The 24,168-nt window shown below is 41.7% G+C and overlaps 1 protein-coding gene across 4 annotated transcripts in view; it reads left to right on the top strand.

Moving 5' to 3' along the window:
* Positions 1 to 24,168, top strand: part of GBF1 (golgi brefeldin A resistant guanine nucleotide exchange factor 1) — a 113,761-nt gene that overhangs the window by 71,282 nt on the left and 18,311 nt on the right. For 2 of the 4 annotated variants that reach the window (XM_068950274.1, XM_068950273.1), the window contains exons 7-22: positions 131 to 191; positions 1,971 to 2,025; positions 4,863 to 4,898; positions 8,619 to 8,754; positions 11,718 to 11,947; positions 12,952 to 13,120; positions 14,310 to 14,521; positions 15,130 to 15,228; positions 15,641 to 15,835; positions 16,192 to 16,378; positions 17,414 to 17,554; positions 18,119 to 18,207; positions 21,442 to 21,644; positions 22,109 to 22,232; positions 22,532 to 22,657; positions 23,277 to 23,359. In XM_068950274.1, the coding sequence (XP_068806375.1) occupies positions 131 to 191; positions 1,971 to 2,025; positions 4,863 to 4,898; positions 8,619 to 8,754; positions 11,718 to 11,947; positions 12,952 to 13,120; positions 14,310 to 14,521; positions 15,130 to 15,228; positions 15,641 to 15,835; positions 16,192 to 16,378; positions 17,414 to 17,554; positions 18,119 to 18,207; positions 21,442 to 21,644; positions 22,109 to 22,232; positions 22,532 to 22,657; positions 23,277 to 23,359 (2,146 nt within the window). The remainder of the gene's footprint in view (positions 1 to 130; positions 192 to 1,970; positions 2,026 to 4,862; positions 4,899 to 8,618; positions 8,755 to 11,717; positions 11,948 to 12,951; positions 13,121 to 14,309; positions 14,522 to 15,129; positions 15,229 to 15,640; positions 15,836 to 16,191; positions 16,379 to 17,413; positions 17,555 to 18,118; positions 18,208 to 21,441; positions 21,645 to 22,108; positions 22,233 to 22,531; positions 22,658 to 23,276; positions 23,360 to 24,168) is intronic. The other 2 variants (XM_068950276.1, XM_068950275.1) reach the window with 1 other exon arrangement.

Raw genomic sequence — 24,168 nt, 5'->3', positions numbered from 1 at the left:
TTGGAGCTGGTTTTAATAAATGTGCCGTAATCTCTGTAAACAAGGCTCGGAGGGGAGTCTGCTTGAAGAAGCCTCTTGATAATATCACACTGAGTAATGACACCTGTGTTATTTGTTTTTGTCTTCGCAGAGTTATTGAGAAAATCTGCAGAGCACACTCTGGTCGACATGGTGCAGCTGCTCTTCACAAGGTAAACCTGCTTGTGTTTGCCTCAGCATTGCTGAGATGGCCCTCTAAGGACAGAAGGATTCCACACTTCCACTTAAGGGCCTCAGAAAAATCATCTGAAATGGCCATTATTTAGAGGTGGAAGGGGATGAAGGATTTGGCCTTTTTCTCTTGGGCTGACCCTTTCAGATTGTGAGGAGAACGAAGTAGGCAAAGTTGCATGGTTTAAGGTGTCCTTCAAGGAGAGATGGACAGCCAAGTAATGAAGAGCTTTAAGATGGGGAACCATTTCTTTAAGGACAGTTAATGCAAACTTCACTTAAAAAAAACAGTACTCTAAAAAAATATAGTTCTCTTTAGAAGAGAGAATAGAAATAGCATTGTATAATCACATGTTGAATTCAAGCTGAGACGTTTGACCTCGCATATCAAAGAGAAGTCTAAACTCTTGAGATCATATGTCTTGTGGACAAATGTTCTGCCCTTTTCAGCACCTTCCAGGTAACTATTAAGGTTACTCCTCCTTTTTAAACTCAAAGAAGTTATTTAACTTCAAAACTGTTTTTCCAGACCTGTGAAGTAATCACAGATTTTTCTCTAGGTGTTGTAAGAAGGGTATGTGCAGCTACAGAAATACCTTTAGTAGGAAAGGATTGTAATAAACCCAATCACTTCTGAAACACAGCTCTCATAATCATTTTCTTCTGTTGCCACGCTCGGCTTCAGTGAGGTCTCAGGATTTATTTCCTTTGTGCATCCTGTGTCATGTAGCGCACTGGATGAATGCAGGGCAGGGTCAGAAGCAAGTGTTATCAAAGGGGAGAGACAGCATCACTTTCTCCAGGTACACACGTGAATTTAACATAGCGCTTATTCATTACTTAGCGTATCATCTCCTCTGTCCTCCTTCTCGATATGGCTTGAAGAAACGCTTCTTATCAGGGAAGGTGGCAAATAGTAGTTGAGATTATCAGCATCTACGGACATTGGGGTATAGAAGCAAGGCAAAGGCAGCAGTTGTGGGGATGGTTTGGCTCCCTTATTAGTTTCTGAAAAGCAAGACGACAATACTCAAAAAGAGGAACAGCCAAAGCTGTGCTGCAGGCTTGCATCCCTTCAGCAAATGAAGATAGAAATGTAGTAAAGGAACAGAGGGGGGAGAGCAGGGTGTGTGAAGTTGTAGGAGATGTAAATGTTTGTTCTGGAGATCATTTGGTAACACAGGTGAGAGCTGTCTGCCTCCTTTACTTCCAAGAGAGGGACTGCTTAACTCAAAGCATTCAGCTTAAACTTAGATCCAATTTGCACCTGTAATTCTGTTCGTATGGTTCAGAATGGAGGGTAACCACTGGTATTTCTAGATAAGTTAATGAGAAGAGCTGCCATGACTAGTAATGCTGAAACTATAAGAGTCCTGGTATGGGTGATACTCTGGCTCAGCAGCTATTTACAGCAGCATTAGTGAAACCTGTTTGAGCTAATCTAATTAGACCAGTGCTGAAAATATATTCTGAAGGAAAAGAAACTGCACTTTCATGATCATTAGCACTGAAGATATAGTTGAATTGCCATTAGCAGGAATGGTGAGTGGCTTGCAAAGAGCCTCCCATCTAGACTGTCTTTTTCCGTGCACCTTCTGTCAGGATAAGAAATGGAGAGAGTACCTCTTTGCAAAGAAAACCTAATTTTAGTTTTCTGATGTTTGCAGCCTGACTGTTTAAAAAAAAAAAAAAATCTATTTGTTTCCTTCCTGTTAACCAAGGAAGCTTATGTGAATTTTGACTTGTGCTTTGTCTTTCAGGTTGCCTCAGTTTAAAGAAGAGCCTAAAAGCTACATGGGAACTAATATGAAGAAGGTAAGGCTCAGTATTGTATTGGCTCTTCTGCTCTTGTCTCGGGCTTGCACTCATCTCTATACTGTTTGCTTTCACACTTGTGTTTCTTCATTCCTGCAAGTCTTTAGTTCCCTGAAGGAGCATGTTTAACAGCATAAACGGACATAACTTCATTAATTCTGTGGAATTCATGCCCACATAGTCCAGCAGTGAATCTTGTCAATGGTGCTGTTGCCTAGGTGAGTCAGACTGGATTCTGGGAACAGCCATCAGCCACTGTGGGCAAGAAAGCCCCAACAAGTCTTGGGACCTGATGGTAATGTCTTCCAAACTTTTGCTGTCTTCTGCTCTCTCTCCAGCTTCTTTCTTATCCTTCCTTATTCACTACAAATCTAACACTGTGCTTTCAACATGTTCCAGTTCTTAAGTAGAAAGGAATTTTTTTTTTTTTTTTGGAGGCTGATGAGATAGCCATGAAAGAATTATGAAATTAGGCTACTGTAGGAAAAGCTTTGACTTTTAGAAGGGGCAGCATTCTGTAATGTTCAGAGGGGCAGTCTGATCTCTGCTGTTAGCAGCCAAACCAGAGTAGCCTGCTCTCTTTCTCCCTTTCCCCACAACCTTTGAGGGTGAAAGGTCCAGGTTTTGTTCGTCAACACCATCTCACTCTTTCCAGTGAGTTCTTAGCACCTGAATACAGTAGGGCAAATACCGTGAATGTGACCTCCCATGTTTATTAGTGTTGTATCTCCTTAGATAGAGGTAAACCCACCTGAGGAACTCCATCAGGAGTATAATGAATGTCAGTAAAGATACAGGATTCTAGTATTCAGCATAACAGGGTAGGGGAGAGTGCTAGAGAAGAGGGAGTTACCTCTGAGCTTATACTGAACATGCTGTTTCTAACACGTAACTCCCACTCTTTTTGAGTGACATGAAGAAAAGTTACAAAGTTGGGTAAATTTACATTTCAGAGGCAGTACAGCAGTGTTTTGGAATATTGATTATGCTTATTTTTAGGAATCTGAAACCAGCTTGGGTCTTTAATTCTTGTGTAGTAACCCACATGTCATGATTGCTCGTTTCCCTTGCCGTTGGAGGAAAGTGGCAAGGTTTATGCTGCTTGTAGGTTGGCCTAAGGAAAGCTAGAAGAGAACAGGGTGACTTACTGCAGGTGCCAGAATTTGTCCTCATCTATACAGAAGGCATAACGTGAAAGTGAACTTAAATTCAGGAAGCCTTCCCTTATCAAGTGATGGCTGATCCCAGCTCAATAAATGTGTCTTGTGTCTGATCTATGCAGTTACCCTGTACTATCTGTTTGCTGTGCATGCCAGGAGTCTCCCTTGGAGCCTTACGCTCTGCCAGGTTCTTCTTCTCTTTGGGTTTATTTTACTTTATTTAAACCAAACATTTGCCTATCTTTCACAGATCTCTTCATGTCTCCTCAGCAAACTGGAACTAAATAGTGGGGAACAGCCCAAAGCCCTGAACCAATTAGAGAGGGTACTGCTCTTTAAGAACCTGAAGGTCTCTCTCTCCCTTCTTCCCTCACTCCCTTCTTCCTTCTCTTGTAAACACCATGTGGGAGACGGTTATGTTGTGTGTAGTAGCAGATCTCCCTCCACTCATTTGACATAGCATGGCTTTTGGGGAGAATGCATGCAGTGGTTGCTTTGCAGTGTTGTGGCTCCAGCTGGGGTAGGCTCCGGAGGGAGAGAGCCTTGTTTTGCTGTAGCATTCAGTGTCTTGGTAAGTGGCATCTAAGACACCGTCTCAGAGTCCTCTGAAGGAAGGGGATGGGAGAGCGTAGGCAAAGATCGAGTCCTTTGTGACAGTGAAAAACTGAAGAAACATATTAAAAATGTCGATTACTTCCCTGAAGACCGAGTGTTGTATGCCCTAGCTATTGGTGATGATTATAGAAGTAATAGCATTCTTGAAGAGTCTCTTGACCCAGCATGCGTTAGACAATATTACTCAAGGTGAATCTCTGAGCTTTGCTGCTTGGTGCAGGGGCACAGAGTTCAATGCTCTCTCAAATTTTTTGAAACAGATGGCTGTACGTTTTCCATGTCTTTAGCCATGTTTCTGCAGAACTAAAATGTGGTTCCCATCACAGCATTTGCTAATGGGGGATGAGTGGGGCCAAACTGAATTAAGAAACATGTCAGTACCTGCCAGTTTCCCTACAAAATAGTTTTTAAAGAAGCATTTTAGCCCTGTAGCCTGTTACTTTTGGAATGATCAGAGAAGCCCTGATAAGCTAGCTTACATAGGACCCTTCTTGTTTTCCATGGTGGTTCATAAACTCAATCCAGATTTAGTTCTTGTTTGCCCTTTATGTCATTTGGTCCAGATAAAGCTGAAATGAACGTTTAGAGATGCCTTTGTTATTTCCTGAGCCTATGGTCAGGATAGTTTGCACAGACCATAGCTGGAGACTCCCAGATTTATTCAGAGTTGCACAGTAGAGGAGACTGTGAAACAACATTTCCCTTAACAGTAGAAGGTATTGCAACTAAACGCTGGGTTTTGAGGTGGGAGTCAGGAACCCAAATCTGGGCTTCTGCAGATTTGAGGAGTGGATTATGTTCATAGTTGTCTAAGATACATACATGTATTTCACCAAATGAAATTAATTAGTTGCCGCAGTACAGGCAGGTAGGTGAGTGAGATGGCGGGACCACGTCAGTGTCTTCAGGTCTTGGATCATGGACTGCATTCTCTCTGCATGTTGTTGTGTCTTGAACGCCACTGGGTGTGCTGACCAGTTCCATGCTGCATCAAGAATGAGCTCATGTTTTAGTATAATTTCTTTAGTTACTAATCATTGGCCCCTGCCCTTTTTTCTTGAGGCTTACAGTATCTTATGGAAAAACAAACGAGTACAGGTAAGGTGGCTTGTGGAAAAATGGGATCTCCTGGACCTTTTAGAAAGAACCTTGTAGTATTACATTTTTCTTCACTTTCCTAGCCCTGAGCTGGCATTTTATTGTTAACAGCCACATCTTTCAAAGGAAGCATTAGGAGTCTTCTCATTTCTTTCTTCTACTTTTTGCACGCATTTCTTTATGCAAGGTAATTTGGATAAATGTAATGGAATCTGTACTGACTTCCAAGATGGAGAAGGAGTAGCTCTGAGCTTCCTTTCTTCTTTGGTTTGTAAGGAATGCTTTTAAAAACCAAATGCAATTGTCTTTACTTTGGCAATACAAGCTTAATCTAATCTGAAGAACACTGATAACTAGGAAAAAAAATGCAACTCTAATGCATTAGGGAAGGAGAGTTTTAGATGTTGGTTAAAATTCAGGATTCTTTAAATGATATATTAAATGCCGTTATCTGCAGCATTTGGTCAGGACGGAAATCTTAGGTTTAAAATCTCAGCCTGTTAACATGCAACCAATCTTTCTAGCAAAATCAGAAAATACTTTGGCACTGAAGGTAAAGCAAGCATTGGAAATAGTTCCTTTTGTCAAGGAGAAATTGTGGAAATTTTTTATCACCTTTATGCTATCATAAAAAAGTAAGGAATTCATGGACTTGTTACGTTTCAATTCAGTACAAAATACAGAATGAAGAAAGATGTTACTTTTGATATCCTTTCACATCCTAAACTCAGAGTGAGTTTGTTGAAACAACATATGGCTAATTGGCAGAGATGAAACGGATTTCTATTAAACAATGCTTCTGCAATTTTTTTTGTAAGTTATGCAATTATCATTGTAGTTTACTATCTCTTATTTTTGGGACATGTCCTAATAAAATGATTCCTGATTGTGCAGCATATGGAACACTAGTAAAAGACCTACTGGATAATCTCACTGGTCTGTTAAAATGTCCCCAAAAAAGTAAATAACCTTAGATTCTTATCTGAATCTGTATACTTTGATTAAATGTTCAGGCGAAATTATGAAAAAACATACCTCAGGGTTTTTTCCCTTCCCTGACCTAATGTTTTCCTGTCCTTGTGAGGTTATTTTGACTGAGTCTCTAAAAGATGGCATAGCTTGGTCAAAGTGATGGCAGACATGCATGTGGCTCTTCAAAACTTCAAGAGGAAAAATCTTGGATTCAATTCAAAGCACGGTGCAGTCACTGGAAAAGGGTATTGTCTGAGGGAGTCTAGATCCTTATGTTGGAAGACTCCTCAAAACGCTTTAGAAGTTTTAACTACTTTGTATGTTTGATCCCTTGTATCTTTTTCATGAGAGCTGGTGCTGAACTGAAATAGAATTTGATATTGTGTGAAAGTGGAGGTCAGAAATAGCAATCAAACTATCTGCTTGGAGCTTCTCATGGGATGTTTCAAAAGCTGTTTCTCAGGAGCATGGCTGAGGGTAAAAGCAGTGGCACCAACGTAGTTCCTAACAAGATCTTAGATGTGTTTTGTTGATTCATTTTATTTTTTTCATTTTTATTAGTGAGTGACTCTACCTGGTAAATCATGGTAACAGAAACAGGATATAGTAGGCAGAAGCAAAGTCTGTAATTTTGGAATTCTATGAAACAAACTTTCTTGGGTTTTAACATATAAAGTTTTCAGGTTTCCTTCCTTATTTCCAGCAGTTTAGTACAATGGACTGTAAAAGCCTTTAGGTTTTTTTTTTTTTTTTTAATACGTTACTAAAAAGGAGAAAATGTAAATATGGCTATTTGTAGAACAGTTAGTGGGTAAAATAAAACAACGTGGTCCAATTAGCTGCTTAAGCCTTCAAGGGATAAATCTATTGGTAATATTTATGGCTCAAAGAGATTTTTAAAATGAAAGTGAAACTAATAGAGATGAAATATTAGGGATTAGCAAGAACGAAAGATGACAAGTATTTTATAGCCCTGTAGCCCCCTAGCCTAGGGAACAGGAAAGATGAGATAGCTAACAAAGTTCTTATGTGAAAGGATTGCGATCCCTAAGCTTTTAAAACATTTGAAACCTTTAAAATTTTACATTTTAGCTGTGTGTTTGTCATGCACATGTTTCTTAGAAGAAGAGAGTGAGGTTCTTGCTTCAAAATTTAGAAGAAATAACAAGGGACAAAGCAGTTCTGAATCTGTTCTTAATGAACTAGCTCAAAGAAACTGTAGCATAGCTAAAACTTAGGGATTAGTAATCAAACAAATAGGATTTGTGATGCAAAGAGAAGTCACACAAATGGTTTACCACACTGGGACATAACATTTTCACAAGCTTTGTTTAAAAAAAAGAGGAAAATTATGCCATGTACAGTGAGTTAGGATTCTAGATAGAAAAACAGTAATAGAACCTGTAAGGTTAATTGATATTTAAGAGTAGTAGCTGGCAGGAGGGAGGTTAAAGAATTGTTCTGAAGGCAGAAAATGAAGAGACTAAAGAAAATAGCTGTCTTCTAGAGAATTTAAATCGGATACTAGTGATACAAGAAATAAGAATACCTGAAGAAAGTAATAAGACAAGAATATTATAGTTTTAAAATATAAATTGACTAGGATAAATAATTTATTTATAAAGAAAAATACCAAGCAGAGATTGGTACTGAGACTTGCTTAATGGTTTGCAGTACACACAAGGTACCTGTTGACAGTATTTAAATCTTCATCCCAGATTGAAGAGATCTGACAGGGTCAGAAAAGCAGCTATCAAACAAGAGTAAAAAGCAGGCAATCCTGCACTTAGATGAAAATGTCTTAGAAAGAAGCTGTTTCCAGGCCTGCTATTGCCATTGTCAGTGTGACAGAATATCATATTGCTGTTACGAAGTTCTGGAGTGTCTGTGCATGCCTGCAAGTAACCGCACTGCAGCGAAGGGCCACGCAGTCTGGGTCCTGCCGTGGTTCTTGTTTGCCCAGTTGAAGATTTGTATAAGAACTAGAAAGAGTATCCTGGTCAACAAAGAAATGAACAGTTAAGTTAGGCATAGAACTGAAGAGGAATAATGACAGAAGGCAGGTAAAGGCAGAATGCATTTTTAAGTGACTAGGGTGATGTTTGCAATGTATTGTGCACCAGGAGTGAGTGAAGTGTTATGGAAACACTGGTTAATGGTGAAAGAGATTCCTAGAGAAAAGTGAAGATGGCGTTGCTGCAAAGATGAAGAGTAAATTGAGACTAGAGATGACTGACGGAGCTGCAGGTTGCCCAGAGTGGGACTGGATGCTCAGACTTCTTTTGCAAACTTCATATATAAATGGTGAAAGTTTAATTGAATGTCAAGCCTAACTAGTACATGCTCATATGCTTTAATCGGTGCCCTATAGAACTCTGGGAATATAGGCAAAAGCAAAGAGATTTGAGATGTGCCTGATGGTCTAATTTTTTTTTATCCTAATATAAAACTAGGAGGCATTGATAGGGAAGAGGGAGTGCTGTGTTACTCGGTCTGTCAGGTATATATTAGAGTAGCTGCAGCAGATTGTCCCTTGATTTAGGCATGAAGTTGTTGGCTAATGTGTGGCCAGTAAGGAGTCATGGGCAGGTTTGCATGATTCTGAGGTGCTGATTAATTTGTGTGATATATTTGAGTACTGTTGCTTGACTTTCATGGTTTTGAGACAGCCTTTTTGGGGTGGCTTGTGTGATTTCTTGTGCTATGTGGTTTTGCCATACTGATATTCCTAATGATTATGGTTTGCAGTTGAAAATGAGAGCTGGAGGAATGAGTGATTCATCAAAATGGAAAAAGCAGAAGAGATCACCAAGGCCGCCTCGTCATGTAAATAAGGTCTCTCCTGGGACAGAGCAACCAGTAACCACTGGTACTAACATCACAGGTAAGTTGAAATGTGTTTCCAGAGAATAGATGGCATCTGTTCTACAGGTGTTTTTTTTGTTCGGTTTTTTAATTTGTTTTTTAATCTTTAGCTCTATTTTATTTCTCTTAAGCTGTTCTTCTGCTTTATGTTTTTCGGTTTTAGTTCTCAGTGACTGTTGCAATAAACAGGTCATAGATTGGAGAAGAGTTGAGGAGTTTGAAGAAGATGAAATACTTGCTCATGGGCTAAAGCAGGCTGCTGCGGCTAACTTGACAGCATTTCTCTAAGTCTGTGGTGTGCCTTAGAGGGATGACTTGCAGAGAATGGAATGGGGACCCAGAGAGGTGGCTGAGTGAGGTTGCGTGCAGCGGAGGCCATATGGTGGGGAGGAGGTGGAGGCTGCAGCAGGTCCATAAAAGAGGTTGAGAACAAGAACAGTGGCAAGAGGAGGGCTAAAGAGGCTGGGGATGGGAAGAAGGTAGTGGCTAAAGGATTACATTACGGTTGCCTGCCACAGGAAATTGCTGACTTTAGTGATTTATTCTCTCCTATTTTCCTGAAGTAGAATGCCAGAGGAGGTGGAAGTGGTGATAATGACAGAAGATCAAAGTGGGATTCTGGGGAAGATAGACAGGAGGAACTGAGGGGTGTGCAGAGACCGAGGTATTGAGGATGGACAGGTGCACACATCTCTCACAAAGACATTAAGGTTGAAAGTGCTCACGCGCACACCCCACCCCACACACCCACACCCCATGAAATTTGCTACACACATTAAGGGACAGAGAAAGATGGCGTGCACTTTAAACTGTTATGAGAAGAGTAGAGGCCATAATATGGTAGGAAGTCATCAAGAATTATATAGAAAGAAAATAGAGGGAGCAGCAAAAAATACCTGAAAAAGGTTTGCATGCAAGAAACCAAGGGGAGTACACAGGAGTCCTTTTGTATGTGCTTCAGCTCAGCTTGCAGAACTGATAGGAAGTATGACTAGTGCTATGAGCTCGAGAACGTAGTGTTGGGAAACTTGTATATCCTATGGCTGTGTAGGAGTAAACTAAATAGTTATAACCGTTTTTAACCTTTCATGTGGATAGATGAGTCCCTGTGGCTGCAAAGTATTCAGTCTCATGTGCACTCTGAATTTTGATCAGTCAGACATAAACACTAACAGTGAAGGGAAGCAGACAGGAAGATTGCAACAATAGCTGCGTGACATACATAGTTCTGACGCTTATTCCATCACAGGAAACTATTCAGTGTAGTGCAAACGATTTCAGATTTGTTTCTGCACAGCAGCATAGGTGGTGAAAACTTGAGAAAATAATAAATGAAAACAAGTTGTATCCAGCTCAAAGCAGACGTCCAGATGGGGGAACTTACCCCCATATAAATCAGTGTTATATTTAAGTCTTAGAATAGGTATTAAATTCCGTTAAAATAGTGTCATAACTCCTACAGCATTTTGGAGAGAAAGCTGAATCGTATTAGAAAGTGTGGCATTAACTCTGACCTTGTGGTGCTAGGTGATGCAGTAATTGTGCTTTTAAGGCTAGAATCATGGCTTAACAGATGAGGGAAGAGATTACAAAATTGATTTATTCCAATCATTTCTTAAAAATCAAGTGAACAAGTTTTCCTCAGAACTATGAGACCTGCAAATGCATAGGTTTTTCTTAAAGACAAATTTTGATTCTTGGAGTATTGTCTCACATTTAGAGATAATAAAAATATTCACTGATTCTTGTCATACTTATTTGGATTCCATTGCAATTCTGCTTCTTTAAAGAGAAGTAAAAAAAATGTTGCCTTTCCATCTAATTAAAAAAAACCCTCATGTTGAAGGAATGACTTATTCTTGAGGCAGATATTTAAAGAGGTTGTGCCGTTGTATCAAAGTGTAAAGTATGCCTTTCAGGCTATTTTTCCATTTCTTTTAAATTAAAGAAACCCTACCTGTTCCCTCTTGTCTTGCAATGTAAACATTTTAGTTCAGAAGCGTTGAAGAGTTATTAGCGAGTAGCCAAACTTTTCAAGCCTTTGTGAAAAGCGTTTTTTAACTTGGTGTTATTTGCATTTAAGAACGGTAATGAGCTTCAGTCCAGTGGATCACAACTATGTTTGTTTTTGGTTTTTGTTTTTTATGTACTCATGCTGTGTATTTGCTGAGTCCCATCAGTCACTTGATGATTGTGGAACTTACTGTATTGATTTAGTGTAGTAATAAGTATATTATTGTAATAAATATATTTTTAGTTCCCAAACGAATAGCTAAGGATGCCAGGATACTTAACGTACATACTGCTGAACGCTAAAATGAAAGGAAGTGACGAGAAAGATCAGTGCGCCTCACTTCATGATGCACACTTCTGTTTTATTTCACCCTGACTTCTATCTGCTTGATGAGAAGGTGCATCCTTCCCAATGAGAAGCATAGTTTGGAAAAGGCAAATGTTAAAACCAAAAGCTTCTCAGGTTTTTGGAAATATGTGCAAGTAGATCCAGCAGAGCAAGCTGAACATGAAAGCTTCATTTTGATAATTGTTCTGCCAGCACACACACAGTTTTGCTTCTTTAACGCCCGGTTCTTCTGCGGGGTTGAGTTTTGTCTGTTTTGAGAGACTGCCATTAAAGTCTTGTTTCAGTTTTGTATACCCTGCACCCTTTCCTTTTCTGAGTGTGATACCCCCTTTATTTAACTACATGAATTGTGTTCTTTTCCAAGTCTGTTAGATTCTAAACTAATATATTTTAATTTGGAGAACTGTTAGCATCTCACCTATTCATCCATTTAATTCATTTAATACCCGGTAAAAGAGAACTTGGCTTATCTACGTGTCCTACTTTAATATGCAACTGTTTTGAGATCATTTGTGGTGCGATGTAGTGATTAAAGCAATCCTTTGTAACTGTATTCAGTGTATGAGCTTGCAGTTGAGGGACAGAATTATATTGATCTTTTTGCTTCTGCTTCTCATCAGCAAGTGGAGTTACTTTCATAGATGGTCCTTCTCCCAGCTCATCTGGAAGCTCAGAAAATGTCTCATCTGCAGTCAGCCCTGCTACAGACAGTGGCTTGGAGTTGTCCTCACAGACTGCCTCCAAGGAAGACCTGACAGACTTGGACCAGGTCGCTTCTTTGGGACTTAATGCAGGAATGCCTTCCAATGAGGCCAAAGTCACTGAACACCAAAATCAGTCTGAGCTCCAGGTAGGTAGATAACTTGAGGAGAAAAGTTCCAACTCCCAACCTAACTGATTGTTGGTTTACCATATTTATTTTCTCTCTCTCTCTCTCTCTCTCTCTCTGGTCATACTGTTTATACTACATTCCAAGGCTGAGAGTCAGAATAAAATCTCCTTCACTGTACGTGATCTGTAAATTCACAAACATGCATTCTGTGTTTTTTCTCAAGACCATCCCCGTTGGCACAGAAAAGATAACTGCACAGCCCAACAATGCATGTCATATCTCATTATACTTCTGTCAATATCTTCTGCCTTAATTAAAAGAGAAACTGTTAGGGGTGAAATCTGTAGGAGAACTCACTTATCTGTGCTGAACAATTTTTCTTGAATTTGTGGAAAATCGGGTTTTGGTGCCTGTACATGTGCATAGGTGTTGCTGTGAAGTACAACAAACCTGAACCAAGGCCCATGTCAGTATTTTTTTTCTCCTTGTTATCTCCAGTTCTCCTGCAACACACATTGCTGAGAGAGTTGATTAGAACCACAGAGAACCTTTCAGAACTGCAGATATTATGAATGGTACAAACGCTAAGGAGGAGGGAGGATTGTTTTGAGGTGATTTAAGGGCAGATAGGTAGAAATAGTGTATTGAAATTATATAGCGTTTAAAACTGAAAAATAAGCCAAATCCTAACCTAATGGGCAGTAAGAACTGGTTAGGTTATAGGGGCATCTTCCAAGTAAAGTCTTTAAAGCCTAACAACCAAGACTAAGGTGAAATTAAAAAAAAAAAAAAAAAACTAGATGGAAGTGAAAGGACAGAGAGGGCTACAGATTAGCTAGAGATGTCCTTTTATCTTAAATTTTTTTTTCCTACTCCTCTCCCATGAGTGAACAGTACATTTTTGATAGCTCTGAATGAACAGTGAGTGAATAAATCTTATTTTTTTTTAGCTTGTCTAGTGCCTGTTAACACTTACTTTGCTTTTTCTTTTTTTCTTTCTCAAATGACTGTTATCAATGAAGAGTGAAAGTCTGAGGGAGGAGAAGATCCAGTCAGCCTCTGTCGAATCTATCCCTGAGGTACTAGAGGAGTGCACATCCATAGCAGAACATTCTGACTCTGCCTCTGTTCATGACATGGATTATGTAAATCCTCGTGGAGTACGTTTTACCCAGTCTTCCCAAAAAGAAGGTGAGAGGTGGGCAATATTACTTAAGTCCTTTCTGCTGAACTGGCTGTATGGCAGAGCTCAGAGGGTTGTAATCAGTGATGCAAAATCTAGTTGGAGGCCTGTAGCTAGCGGTGTCCCCCAGGGGTCAGTCCTGGGTCCAGTCTTGTTCAATGTATTCATCAATGACCTGGATGAAGGGATAGAGTGCATCCTCTAGCAAGTGTGCTGGTGATACAAAACTGGGAGGAGTGGCTGATACCCCAGAGGTCTGTGCTGCCATTCAGAAGGACCTGGACAGGCTGGAGAGATGGGCAGAGAGGAACTTCATGAAGTTCAATAAAGGGAAGTGCAGAGTCTTGCACCTAGGGAGGAATAACTCTGTGCACCAGAACAGGCTGGGGGCTGACTTGCTGGAAAGCAGCTCTGCAGAGAAGGACCTGGGAGTCCTGGTGGGCAACAAGTTAACCATGAGCCAGCATGGCAAAGCAAGCCATTGGTATCCTGGGCTGTGCTGGCAGAGTGTTGCCAGCAGGTGGAGGGAGGTGATCCTGCCCCTCTCCTCAGCCCTGGTGAGGCCTCCCCTGGAGTACTGTGTCCAGTTCTGGGCTCCCCAGTATAAGAGAGAGATGGAGCTCTTGGAGCGAGTCCAGCATGTAAGGCTACTAAGATGCTGAAGGGAGTGGAGCATCTCTCATGAGGAAAGGCTAAGAGAACTGGGCCTGTTCAGCCTGGAGGAGAGAATACTGAGGGGAGATTTTATCAATGCATTTAAATATTCGAAGAGAGGACGTCAAGAGAATGGCGGCAGACTCTTTTCAGTGGAGCCCAGCAGTAGGACGAGAGACAGCAGGCACAAGCTGAAACACGGGAAGCTCTATCTGAACATGAGGAAAAACTTCTTTACTGTTCTACTTCCATCCTTGGATATATTCAAAAGCTGTCTGGACATGGTCCTGGGCAACCTGCTACAGCTGATCCTGCTTGAGCAGGGGGGGCGGGTAGGACTAGAAGATCTCCAGAGGTCTCTTCCAGCCTTTGCTGTTCTGTGATTCTGTGCTTTCCACTAATCTGTGCTACCCTCGGCTAAGAGGGTGATAAACTCCTGTTCTTCAGCTAGTCTGTAAAGATTTGATTTGTACTACTTGTTAGGCACCAGCAGCAACCAAGAGCAAAGTTGTTAGAGTGGTGATGTCTCTTATTTTCCCTCAGGAGCAGCGCTGGTTCCCTATGGACTGCCATGTATTAGAGAACTGTTCCGCTTTCTTATCTCACTCACAAACCCTAATGACCGCCACAACTCTGATGTGATGATCCATATGGGGCTGCAGCTGCTGACTGTTGCTCTGGAGTCAGCCCCCATTGCAAACTGCCAGTCCCTCTTGGGACTTGTGAAGGAAGAGTTGTGCCGGCACCTGTTTCAAGTGAGTCTGGCTTATGCTAGCATGGGATATGGCACGGAGGATTTAGATACTAATTTGGATTAAACGGTCTATTGGAATTTGGTATGCTGAGGTTTGGCAGGTCTCAGTCCTCAAATGAGCTCTCTGCTACATTGCAGTGAGAGTTCTGAATTACAGCAGTGAAACAGTGGTCTTGATAATATGTATCGATAACCTGTGTTGCACGTTTGAGATAATTGCAGGTTCTGAGATAATTATGTCTGCAGGTTACCAGCTTAGCAGTAGGCAGGACCTTTGGAATAACCAGCTCTTAATTGCAGAAGGAGCATCTTAAAGGCAGGTCTTCTCTCAAGTTGTTTCACCACTAAGAGGACCTGTGGGCTTACCAAAAGAACAAGTTGTAGTACAAAGTCGGTGCTCCTTGTAAGCAGAAAGGAAGTAAGTACGTTCATCCTCGTTCACAGAAAGTGAGACCAGGAGGTTAAATAAGGGATTGTTTTCTGAAGTACCATTGCAGTGGGAAGCCGTGTGTGGATCTTAGGGGACTGCAGTGTCACAGTACTGCTACTCATAGCACATAATGACTAGTCTTTGTAATTCTTGGGGGGGGTTTTTTGTTTCTTGTTCAGCTACTGAGTGTTGAACGGCTCAATCTGTATGCAACCTCCCTCAGGGTATGCTTTCTTCTCTTTGAGAGCATGAGAGAGCATCTGAAATTCCAGCTGGAGGTGAGTTTTTGAGTATCACTGGGTGCCTAGTAATAGTTCTTTGGGCAAATGCATACTGCTGAGGCAGTAAGATACAGCCTAAATACCAGTTTATCATGTATATAAATGGTTTAGTGGGTTACGGGTGGGCTGTGTAGACCTTTTCTTGTGGAGATAATAAAATGTCTTTGAAACTGGTGTACTGCATTGCCTTCTGCCATTTTTTAGAATGGTAAATCCAGGTGCGCTGAATGGTGGAACCGTTTGAAACCTATTTTACAAACTCCTTCAGAATGAGCTACCATTAAATATGGAGTGTGTCATATCATGTGGGAGGACGAAGCTCAAATCTGTTTCTGAAGCCCTCAAAGCTATTCACTGTCCTGCTTTCCTTTTTCTTTCCCTAAACTGAGCTGCCCTGTGTTTCTGCCAGATGTATATCAAGAAGCTGATGGAAATAATCACTGTGGAAAACCCAAAGATGCCCTATGAAATGAAGGAGATGGCTTTGGAAGCCATAGTTCAGCTGTGGCGGATTCCCAGTTTTGTTACTGAGCTCTACATTAACTATGACTGTGACTACTACTGCGCCAACCTCTTCGAGGAGCTCACCAAGCTGCTCTCCAAGGTGCTGAACAGGCTGGGCTTGCGCTTCCTCCTTGGCCCTGGGCTGTGAGGGCAGGAGGGATGCAGAAAGGGAGGCCGCCAAGTCAGAACAAAGTTAAGCACAGAAGCAGAACTTGAGAGCGAGAGTGGATGGAAGATCTGGGATGAGGAGGTTGTAGAGATGAAGAATACATTTAACGTTTGGAGGCAGAAGAGAACAGATTTAAACTATTAATTGTATGCTCAAAAGCCTTGTTTAGAAAGTTTCAGATGTTCTGTTGTGTGTGATTGGGTTCCCAAAGCAGTGAGGGGAAACTGCCTTCCCCCATCATGGAGAGGCATGAAAGTTGTCTAATGTTTATTTATTTTATTTCCTAGAATGCCTTTCCAGTTTCTGGACAGCTGTATACTGTCCATCTGCTGTCTCTGGAAGCATTGTTGACAGTGATAGATAGCATAGAGGCACATTGCCAGGCCAAAGGGCTGAGCAGCATCCATCAACAAGAGAAGGAAGTGGTCAAACCTAACACAGAAGCCATGAACAGCACCAAAGAAACAAGCAACAGTAAGACCCCTTGCTTTGATATTTTGGTATTAACTCCATCTTGTGCTAAACTTACAAATCTCATTTTGGTAGCTTATGTAATAAGCTGCTTAAATGTATGATTTTGGTCTTCTAGTTGCGTGTTTTACAGCCACACACTGATGTTTATAACCTTGCTGTCAGAGCAGGGCCTCAGAGAGGCCTGGTCTCTGTTGCGAATATCAGAGAAACGCAGTCCACTGTTCCAGAATATCACGCCTCTTTTCTTCTCCAGACCTTAGAGGATCTAGAGATTTCTTAGGGATGAAATGCTCATAACACAGAAATAAGCACAGAAATATTCCCTTTTTTGTTAACTTCAAAAAAGGGAACACGTAATTTTAATCTTGTTTTGGTTCTTGTTCTAAATCTTGCTTTGGCCAGGTCAGCACATGCTCTTTCTCTCTACCTGGGGGAAGAAATTACCAGGCTTTACTTTGCTTGCTACATGCTTGTGGATAAGACCAGACTCTTGGACGCAGAAGTTGCTGGCCAAGACTTATTTATATTTATTTGAGCGTTAATGGGCAGAGTCGTTCCTGCCCTTAACTTCATTCGTATTGTCTGTGAAGTGAGATGGACGACTGCCATGTTTCCTGCTTTACTGTGCATCAGAGTAACGATAGTAATCAAACTACTTTGTCTTTCACTCATTGCATGGAAAGAGTGAGGTATCTAGTTTTTGGGTTAAACCTCTCCCCAGCTTTCATTGCCTGCCTGATCATTTGAGTGTGCCATATGGGGGAAGTAAAATTTACAGATATTAAAATGTGCCCCTCATGTGACGCTTCATTTAAATGCCATTTCAAGACTGGTACTCCCAACAGAGGGAGGGTATACCTTGGAGTTCACGTGGACAAAATACTGAGGAATCACCATTACTGCGGGGGAAATAGCGAAGTCTTTTGAATAAGCACATATTCAATTTAGAATGATCACTTTTCTATTTCTCTTTTAGTAGCTTTTTTTCCTTGGCTTATGGGTCTGTCTGAGTGTTTTTCATTTTAACTTCTACAGACAAAGAGCGAGTGCTCAGTGAGGGAAAATGTTCTAGTGCAGTTGCAGAGCCAGCTGGGGCATGTCCTCCCACCAGTGGGTGCCTTATGGCTGACCGGATGAAGCAGGGCTGCATGGCGTTGGAAGGAGGAAGCGAGGCAGGTAATAGTCTCTGCAGGATGCTAACCCCTACTGAATGTGTATGTGCTGAGAATGGTCCTGATGTTTGCTGTCTGGTTCTAGTATACCGTTGCTCACTATAGCTATTATGTGTTTATAATTAAATTAGAAAGTTATGTGGTGAATATTCATTGATTACGCGTGTGATATATATGCCTGCTATAGTCACGTTTCTTCTGCAAGGGGGTTAGATCGGTAGGTCACTTTGGGGCAGGGGTGTGTAAAGTTCATCCCTATGCTAGTTTTCTTTTTTAAGGTAATCAAGGGCTGTCCAGGGGTTCAGTAATGTAAATAGTCACAATAGCCAGAAATTTAAATCTTGTGGATGTGTGAAATTGTCCAGGCCAAGAAGCTATAATGCAATTATGCTGCATAAAATTTGGGTGGAAGGAATGTGGTGGCTGGGTAGTAGGGGAAATGTGACTGCCATTTTCAGGGCAATGCATTGAAGCAAGACTCTGACTGAAAGTTATGAGTGGGGCACTATAGTGGACTGAGTGCCACTCTGGAGATAGGTTTGGCTGTAATGACCCTTTGTTCTTCTAGCTGAGAAGAGTATCTCCAGGAAGCCTACTCGATTTTCCTGTGTCCTTCCAAGCCCTCAGGAACTTATGCAGATTAAGAACAAAAAGAAGGTATGACTGGGAACGTACTACAAATGGATCTCTGAATGTTCTCCTTATTTCCTCTCCCATGTGGGTTTTGCATGACTGGTCATATCTTAGAAATTTTGAGTTCCAGTCTCTTGATAAGAACTAGTTAGTCACTCATTGAAAATTCTACTACACTGCAGAGACAACGATGCTTATTACTTGTTCTGGTTATTCGGTTGTGCTAAGAATTAAGAGGTGTTGGGGAAGTTTCATGGCACAATTTGTAAGCTAGATCCATCTGACTTCTGACTGGGAAAGCTGCTGGATCTAATTTGCGTTATATGGTGATTATCAGGCACCTCCATCAAAAATGGCAGGTTGCCTACTCTTACCAAACCTGTCAGTGGGGAGCGTATCAAGAGGCCAGTAGTAGAAGTGACAGTCTAGCCAGCTACCCTGTTTTGTTTATTGTCATCTTTGCTTTATCATGAAAATGACTGAAAAGATTATGGCTTGATTATGGCAAAGCCATTCTTTGTCTACATGTCTGTTTCTCTAAATCTCGCTAATCCAAGTTGCGTTCTAAACTTTGAGCAACTGTTCCATTACGTGAGCTGTTTGTAGTCCAGGTGTACTGTTGGCAAAGGTGCTCCATGCTGGTGGGTTTGTGTTTGTCTGCTGTCTTACGTCAAACCTCAAATGTGGCATGCTTGTTCACCTCAGGAGGGAGTGGATGAATTTGATGTGTCATGTCCCTGTGGGTAACATGGGCCAATGTTGTTTTTTTTAATCACAGATGCTCCTGTATAATTTTGTTTCCTTTGTGCAACATATGTAAGGTAGTTCAGAGTTTATTAAGTGAGACATTACTAAGTTTCAATATGACAATGACAAATTTATTTTGGATGAAACATGAGTGGCATTGGCAGTTAGGGAGCGAAGGAGCCTGAAGATACAGTGAAAAACAGATGTGTGTCTTTGGTTGAATGGTTCATTGGTGGTAAAGAGAGTTTTTTTGATACGTATCTGACTAAAAGGCTTCTAACTTTTCTCTCCACAGTAGATGACGCTATTTTACATTATTATAAGGGAGGGGTGGGCATGTTTTCTTAAACTTATTTAAAAAAAAAAAAAACACTGAAGGAAATGCAAGAAATCTCTTGTTACTAGCATGCTAGTCTATGCTTTGTGATCCACTTTGGCTGCTTCTGGGCCTGAATGTAGTTTAAGGGGTTAGTTTCTCTCTAGAAAGTCTGCTGTGGTACTGAAGAACTCAATTCCTTTTCTACAGTATAGTGCTGTGGTAGGTAACAGGCAGCGTTGGCTGCTTCAGCTACTGGCAGTGGGAGGGAAGTACTCGTCAGCACAGTCTCCAAAGGAACCACTCAGTTTTGGCACTAATTTCTAAGAAATGGATGTTGACACAGTTACTATTTTGTCTGCAAGCCTTTGTCTTGCATTAAATCTAGGCTTTGCTGATGGATGTTGCATGGAAGTCCATTGCTGAGAAGATAGCTTGTATACTACTTCCACTCTTCCACTGCTTTAACCGAAGACCTCCAATAACAGACTCCAGTTTTCCTTGTGCTGGAGGACAAGGTTAGGAGAAATCAAGAGCATTGCCAGTGGCTGATCCCTGCAATTGGTGTGATTTTTTTAGTTTCAGGTGATCCTGTAAAAAAAAAAAAAAAAAAAAAAAAAGTACATGGTCTCACAGTACAGCAGAGGGCAGAAAGAAGCCCTGAAGTCTCTGATAGACTGCCTGGAAAAGATTCTTTCCTGACCCTAAATTTAGTAATGGTTTAATCCTGAGTATGTGAACAAGGCACACAAAACAGCAACTTAAGAAATGTCGGTGCTAACATGGCACCAGCATGTTCTGTTTCCTTTAACCTCTCAAGTACCAAAAATTGCCACAGCTGGAAGGATTAAAAAAAAAAAAAAAACTTAGTAAAAACAGAAACCAAATTATGCATCAAAGGAAAAGATTTCTTCTGTGATTCCAAAGGCAGTAAACAGAAGCCCTGAAGCAGGGGGACTGACATGATTAATGCAGTGTGAACTGCCACCGGTCTGATCTCTTTTCAGATGATCATCTTGAGAAGCATAACAAGTTCATAGAGTACCCTAAGGCTTGTGTTATCGGCTTTATTGCCAAACAGAAATGCTCCTACTGTGTCGTACAGTCCCTTCAGTCCTGTCATACTGGGGCAGCACATGTTTATTACTCTGCTACACCCTCATTGCATCCCTATGCACTCTATGCTGTTACAAGATCTATGTGTTTAACTAAAGTTTGAGGATGTTCACCCAGGCATGCTTGCAGGGGAGCAGAGAGGAGAGGGGTGGTGGCTTCTGAGGTATGAGAACCCAGGGGAGCTAGTAATCATGATGGTCACGAATTTAGTTCACGAGGTCATCACTAACAGTTTGATGGTAATAGGCGCTAACAGGGAACTGACATTTATTCTGGTGCCTTAGTAAAGTTCATACGGTTGTTTGTGCTTATGTTTTTTTCTGAACACCAGCAGAACCTTCAGTTAACCCTTTCTCAGTCAGATGTTTTCTGACACTGTGGCTGTGGTACAGTCCTGTTTCTTAAAATAAGAATCGGGCAGAGCAGAGTAGCTGACTTCTCTTCAAAACCAAAAATGCACCTATTCTTCTCAACCCACTGCTAGCCTTGTCATGATGGAGCACCAGCTGTTCTTGGGAGCAGGCCTTGCTAGCCGAATGTTTTTTAGTTCTTAGTTTAGGCTTTCACAGCGCTTCTTCCTTGTGAATAAGTCCTGCGAATGTGTGCCTTCCCTGCTGAATAAGCGCTCAGGATTCTTGCTGCATGGCGCCTGGCAGGGAGGTAGAGTACAAGAGTCAAAGGGGGCCGACGAAGGCATGGAGCAGGGCTGCTGTTGTAACTGTATAGAGCTGGTGTCCTTGCCACATATTTGGGGTTCATCAAAGACTTTCCTCTGCTCTATTTACATAACAGAGCAGGAGGGGCATTTGGAGTAGCAGAACTAATCACTGAGTGAAACTTCAGTCAGTCTTTTCAAAGGTGGTAGCTCATTGCTTGCTCTGTTCTGTATGATTTGATATGGATTCCTTGTGATGACTACAGGTTTTCTGACCTTGGTTAGCCTTCTTGCTGGATCGCATAGTACAATAAATTTAATCATGCTGAAGTTAATTTATTTTCTATTGTGCTTTTGGTTCAAATGCCAAAAGCAATCTTAATGCCCCTTTTCAAAATTATAATTATCAGAATGTCTCCTCCAGCTCCTGATAACTGGCACAGAGCAGTTCAACCAAAAGCCAAAGAAAGGGATACAGTTTCTGCAGGAGAAGAACCTTCTCGCCACCCCTATCGACAACAACGAGGTGGCCAGGTGGCTACGGGAAAATCCTCGCCTGGACAAGAAGATGATTGGGGAATTTGTGAGTGACCGTAAGAACATAGACTTGCTGGAGAGCTTTGTGGGGTGAGTATCTTTCTGCACCCCTTTAATCAGAAAGGGGTGCAAGTTCAAGAGTTCAGTAATGCATTAAAAGGGCGTAGAACAGCAGCTCCTGGAGCCATGGAATCTATATTGCTTGTTTCTCTGTGTACCAGCACATCTTAATACTGTGCATCTCTTGCGTACAGTTTGCACCTTAGATACACATGGCAATATGGTACCAAAGCTTCTTTCTGTAGTTCCAGTGTCTGCGAAGGTTGCAGCGATGATTACAGACATCATCAGCTGTATGACTCTTGGCTCTGTTTTATTGCTTCTGCCTGTTGTACATGATATATTTCTTCTTTCCTCACCCTCACCTCTCTACTGTCTGTCCTCTGTGAAGTCTGTCATTCTGATGGTGAACCAGATAGGAGTGCAGTCAGTAAGTTTCTCCTACCTTTCACATCCTGTTTCAGTTTCTCATTTCTTTTTCATTCTTCTTGCAGGACTTTCAGCTTCCAAGGTTTAAGGCTGGATGAAGCTTTACGACTTTATCTAGAGGCCTTCAGATTACCAGGAGAGGCACCTGTAATCCAGAGGCTGTTGGAAGCCTTCACAGAGCATTGGCGGGTGTGTACTTGGTGGGAAGACAGGCTCTAAGACCATCTTCTTTCCTATGCATCTGCTTGCCATGATGTGCATGTCAGATCAAACTGTCTGTATACGCTTGCAGTATCCTGCAGGCAGCAGCTGTTTTGTAGGAGGTAGCACATGGGTTTCCAGGGTGCTTTTTGAAAACTGGAGCTGGAGCCTGGAGTTTTTTTGTTAGTCCAAGAGACGATTCAGTAGTGCAGAAGGAAAGCGGTTCTCTTAGATCACAGATATCCCTGTTCCTGTAGGACTGATTTATGTTTACATTTACTTTTCAGAAATCAAACGGGTCCCCGTTTGCTAACAGTGATGCCTGCTTTGCCCTGGCCTATGCCGTTATTATGCTGAACACTGACCAGCACAACCATAATGTCCGCAAGCAGAATGTCCCAATGACTCTGGAGGTGGGTGTTACGAGCGTGGGCACTTTTCTTCTTTGGTTTTGATAGTGGTAGTAGCTGCTTTTTTTATTAGTGACATTTTCTCTTTTGTTTTTCCCTGTCATTCATCTCTGTTGTATAAAATAAGTTGGTGTGCAGTACTAGAATTGAGTATAGTTGGAGATAGTGGAATAGTTGGATGCGGGAAAAGGGGCAGTCTGAAGAAGTGCAAGCTAGCAGATAACTTGCCAGGTTAGCGAAGAGGCTCCAGTGTGTGTGAACAAACCAGATCATAAGTCATAGTAAGGGTGAGAAGATCGATTACTGGGAGAAGGGTTGTTGAACCACTGGGTAATTTGAGTTCAAGTTCTGCTAGTGTTAATGCTCTGGTACAGATGTGTCCTGATGTCCAGCCTGAGCTAAGCATGTGTAGTGTTACCTCTGTTCTTTCCTTACGAGCAAAAGGAAGGATTGCTGCACGCTTCCGTGCCACTAACAATCGTGTGTGAAGCTGCACATTGAGAAACACAGGGAAATCTGCCTCTGGGTCCCGTGAAGAGCAAGTGGAGTACTGACTAGAGCCAAGCACTGAAAGCTGGAGCTGTTAAGAGAGTTACCTTGGTGTTAACTGTAATTTTTTCAGGAGTTTCGGAAGAATCTGAAGGGCGTGAATGGAGGCAAAGACTTTGAACAGGACATACTGGAAGACATGTACCATGCCATCAAGTAAGAATTGACCTGTCATTGCCTCCTTGTTTGCAGAGAACAAACTAGAGCTGTTTGGTGTGTAAGAGCTCTGAAGAATACTGAGAGAGCAGTCATGTACCAGTTTGCTTCAGACTACCTTCCAGCTCCATAAGGACTGGAACAAGCCTGTCAAAGTGATTGCACTGGATTTGTATCTTTGGATTCTTGCCATGGTATTTTTATCCACAGAGCTTAAACTGAAGTTGAAAAAAAAACATGACTTTATCTAAACATGCAAAGAATGGCAGAGCAAGAGCAGCACATGTGAGATGCTGTAACTAAGAAGCCTTTCTCCTCCAGGCCAGGCTTTTAGACTTCTTTAGAACTTTGTATGTAGTGCCAAAGATAGCATTGCACCCCCAGGACAGCACTGGTGCCCTGACATAACATGTCCTGGTCTGAGTTTCTGCTTCTGGGCTCTTCATATGAGGCTGCTGTCTGCTCGCAGTATCTTCTCCCAGCCCTGAAGCTCTTAGCACATGGACCAATATTTGGGGAGAATTCCTGGTGGCTGAGGCCCTTTTGTTAACAGACTAGTTCTGGAGCTTTAATAGGTCAGAAATCTATCCTGTCACAGTAAATCCAGGCCCAGCCAGTCTGAAGCTGAGAGGATTGCATCTCTGAAGAGGCAGGACGTGTGATTTGGACTCTCAGCTGGTTTCAGTACAGCGTTGCAGGCAGTGGCTCTGTCACGAAGAGGGGCAGAATGGTTAGACTAGGCCTCCTTTTTGAATCTCCTCCAGAAAGAAGAGGAGGATGCTGCGTGTACTGAGTATCTAGAAGTTCTT

This window comes from Struthio camelus, chromosome 7 (assembly GCF_040807025.1).
Source record: "Struthio camelus isolate bStrCam1 chromosome 7, bStrCam1.hap1, whole genome shotgun sequence".
Lineage (NCBI taxonomy): Eukaryota > Metazoa > Chordata > Aves > Struthioniformes > Struthionidae > Struthio > Struthio camelus.
This window is presented reverse-complemented; position numbering and strand designations above follow the sequence as displayed.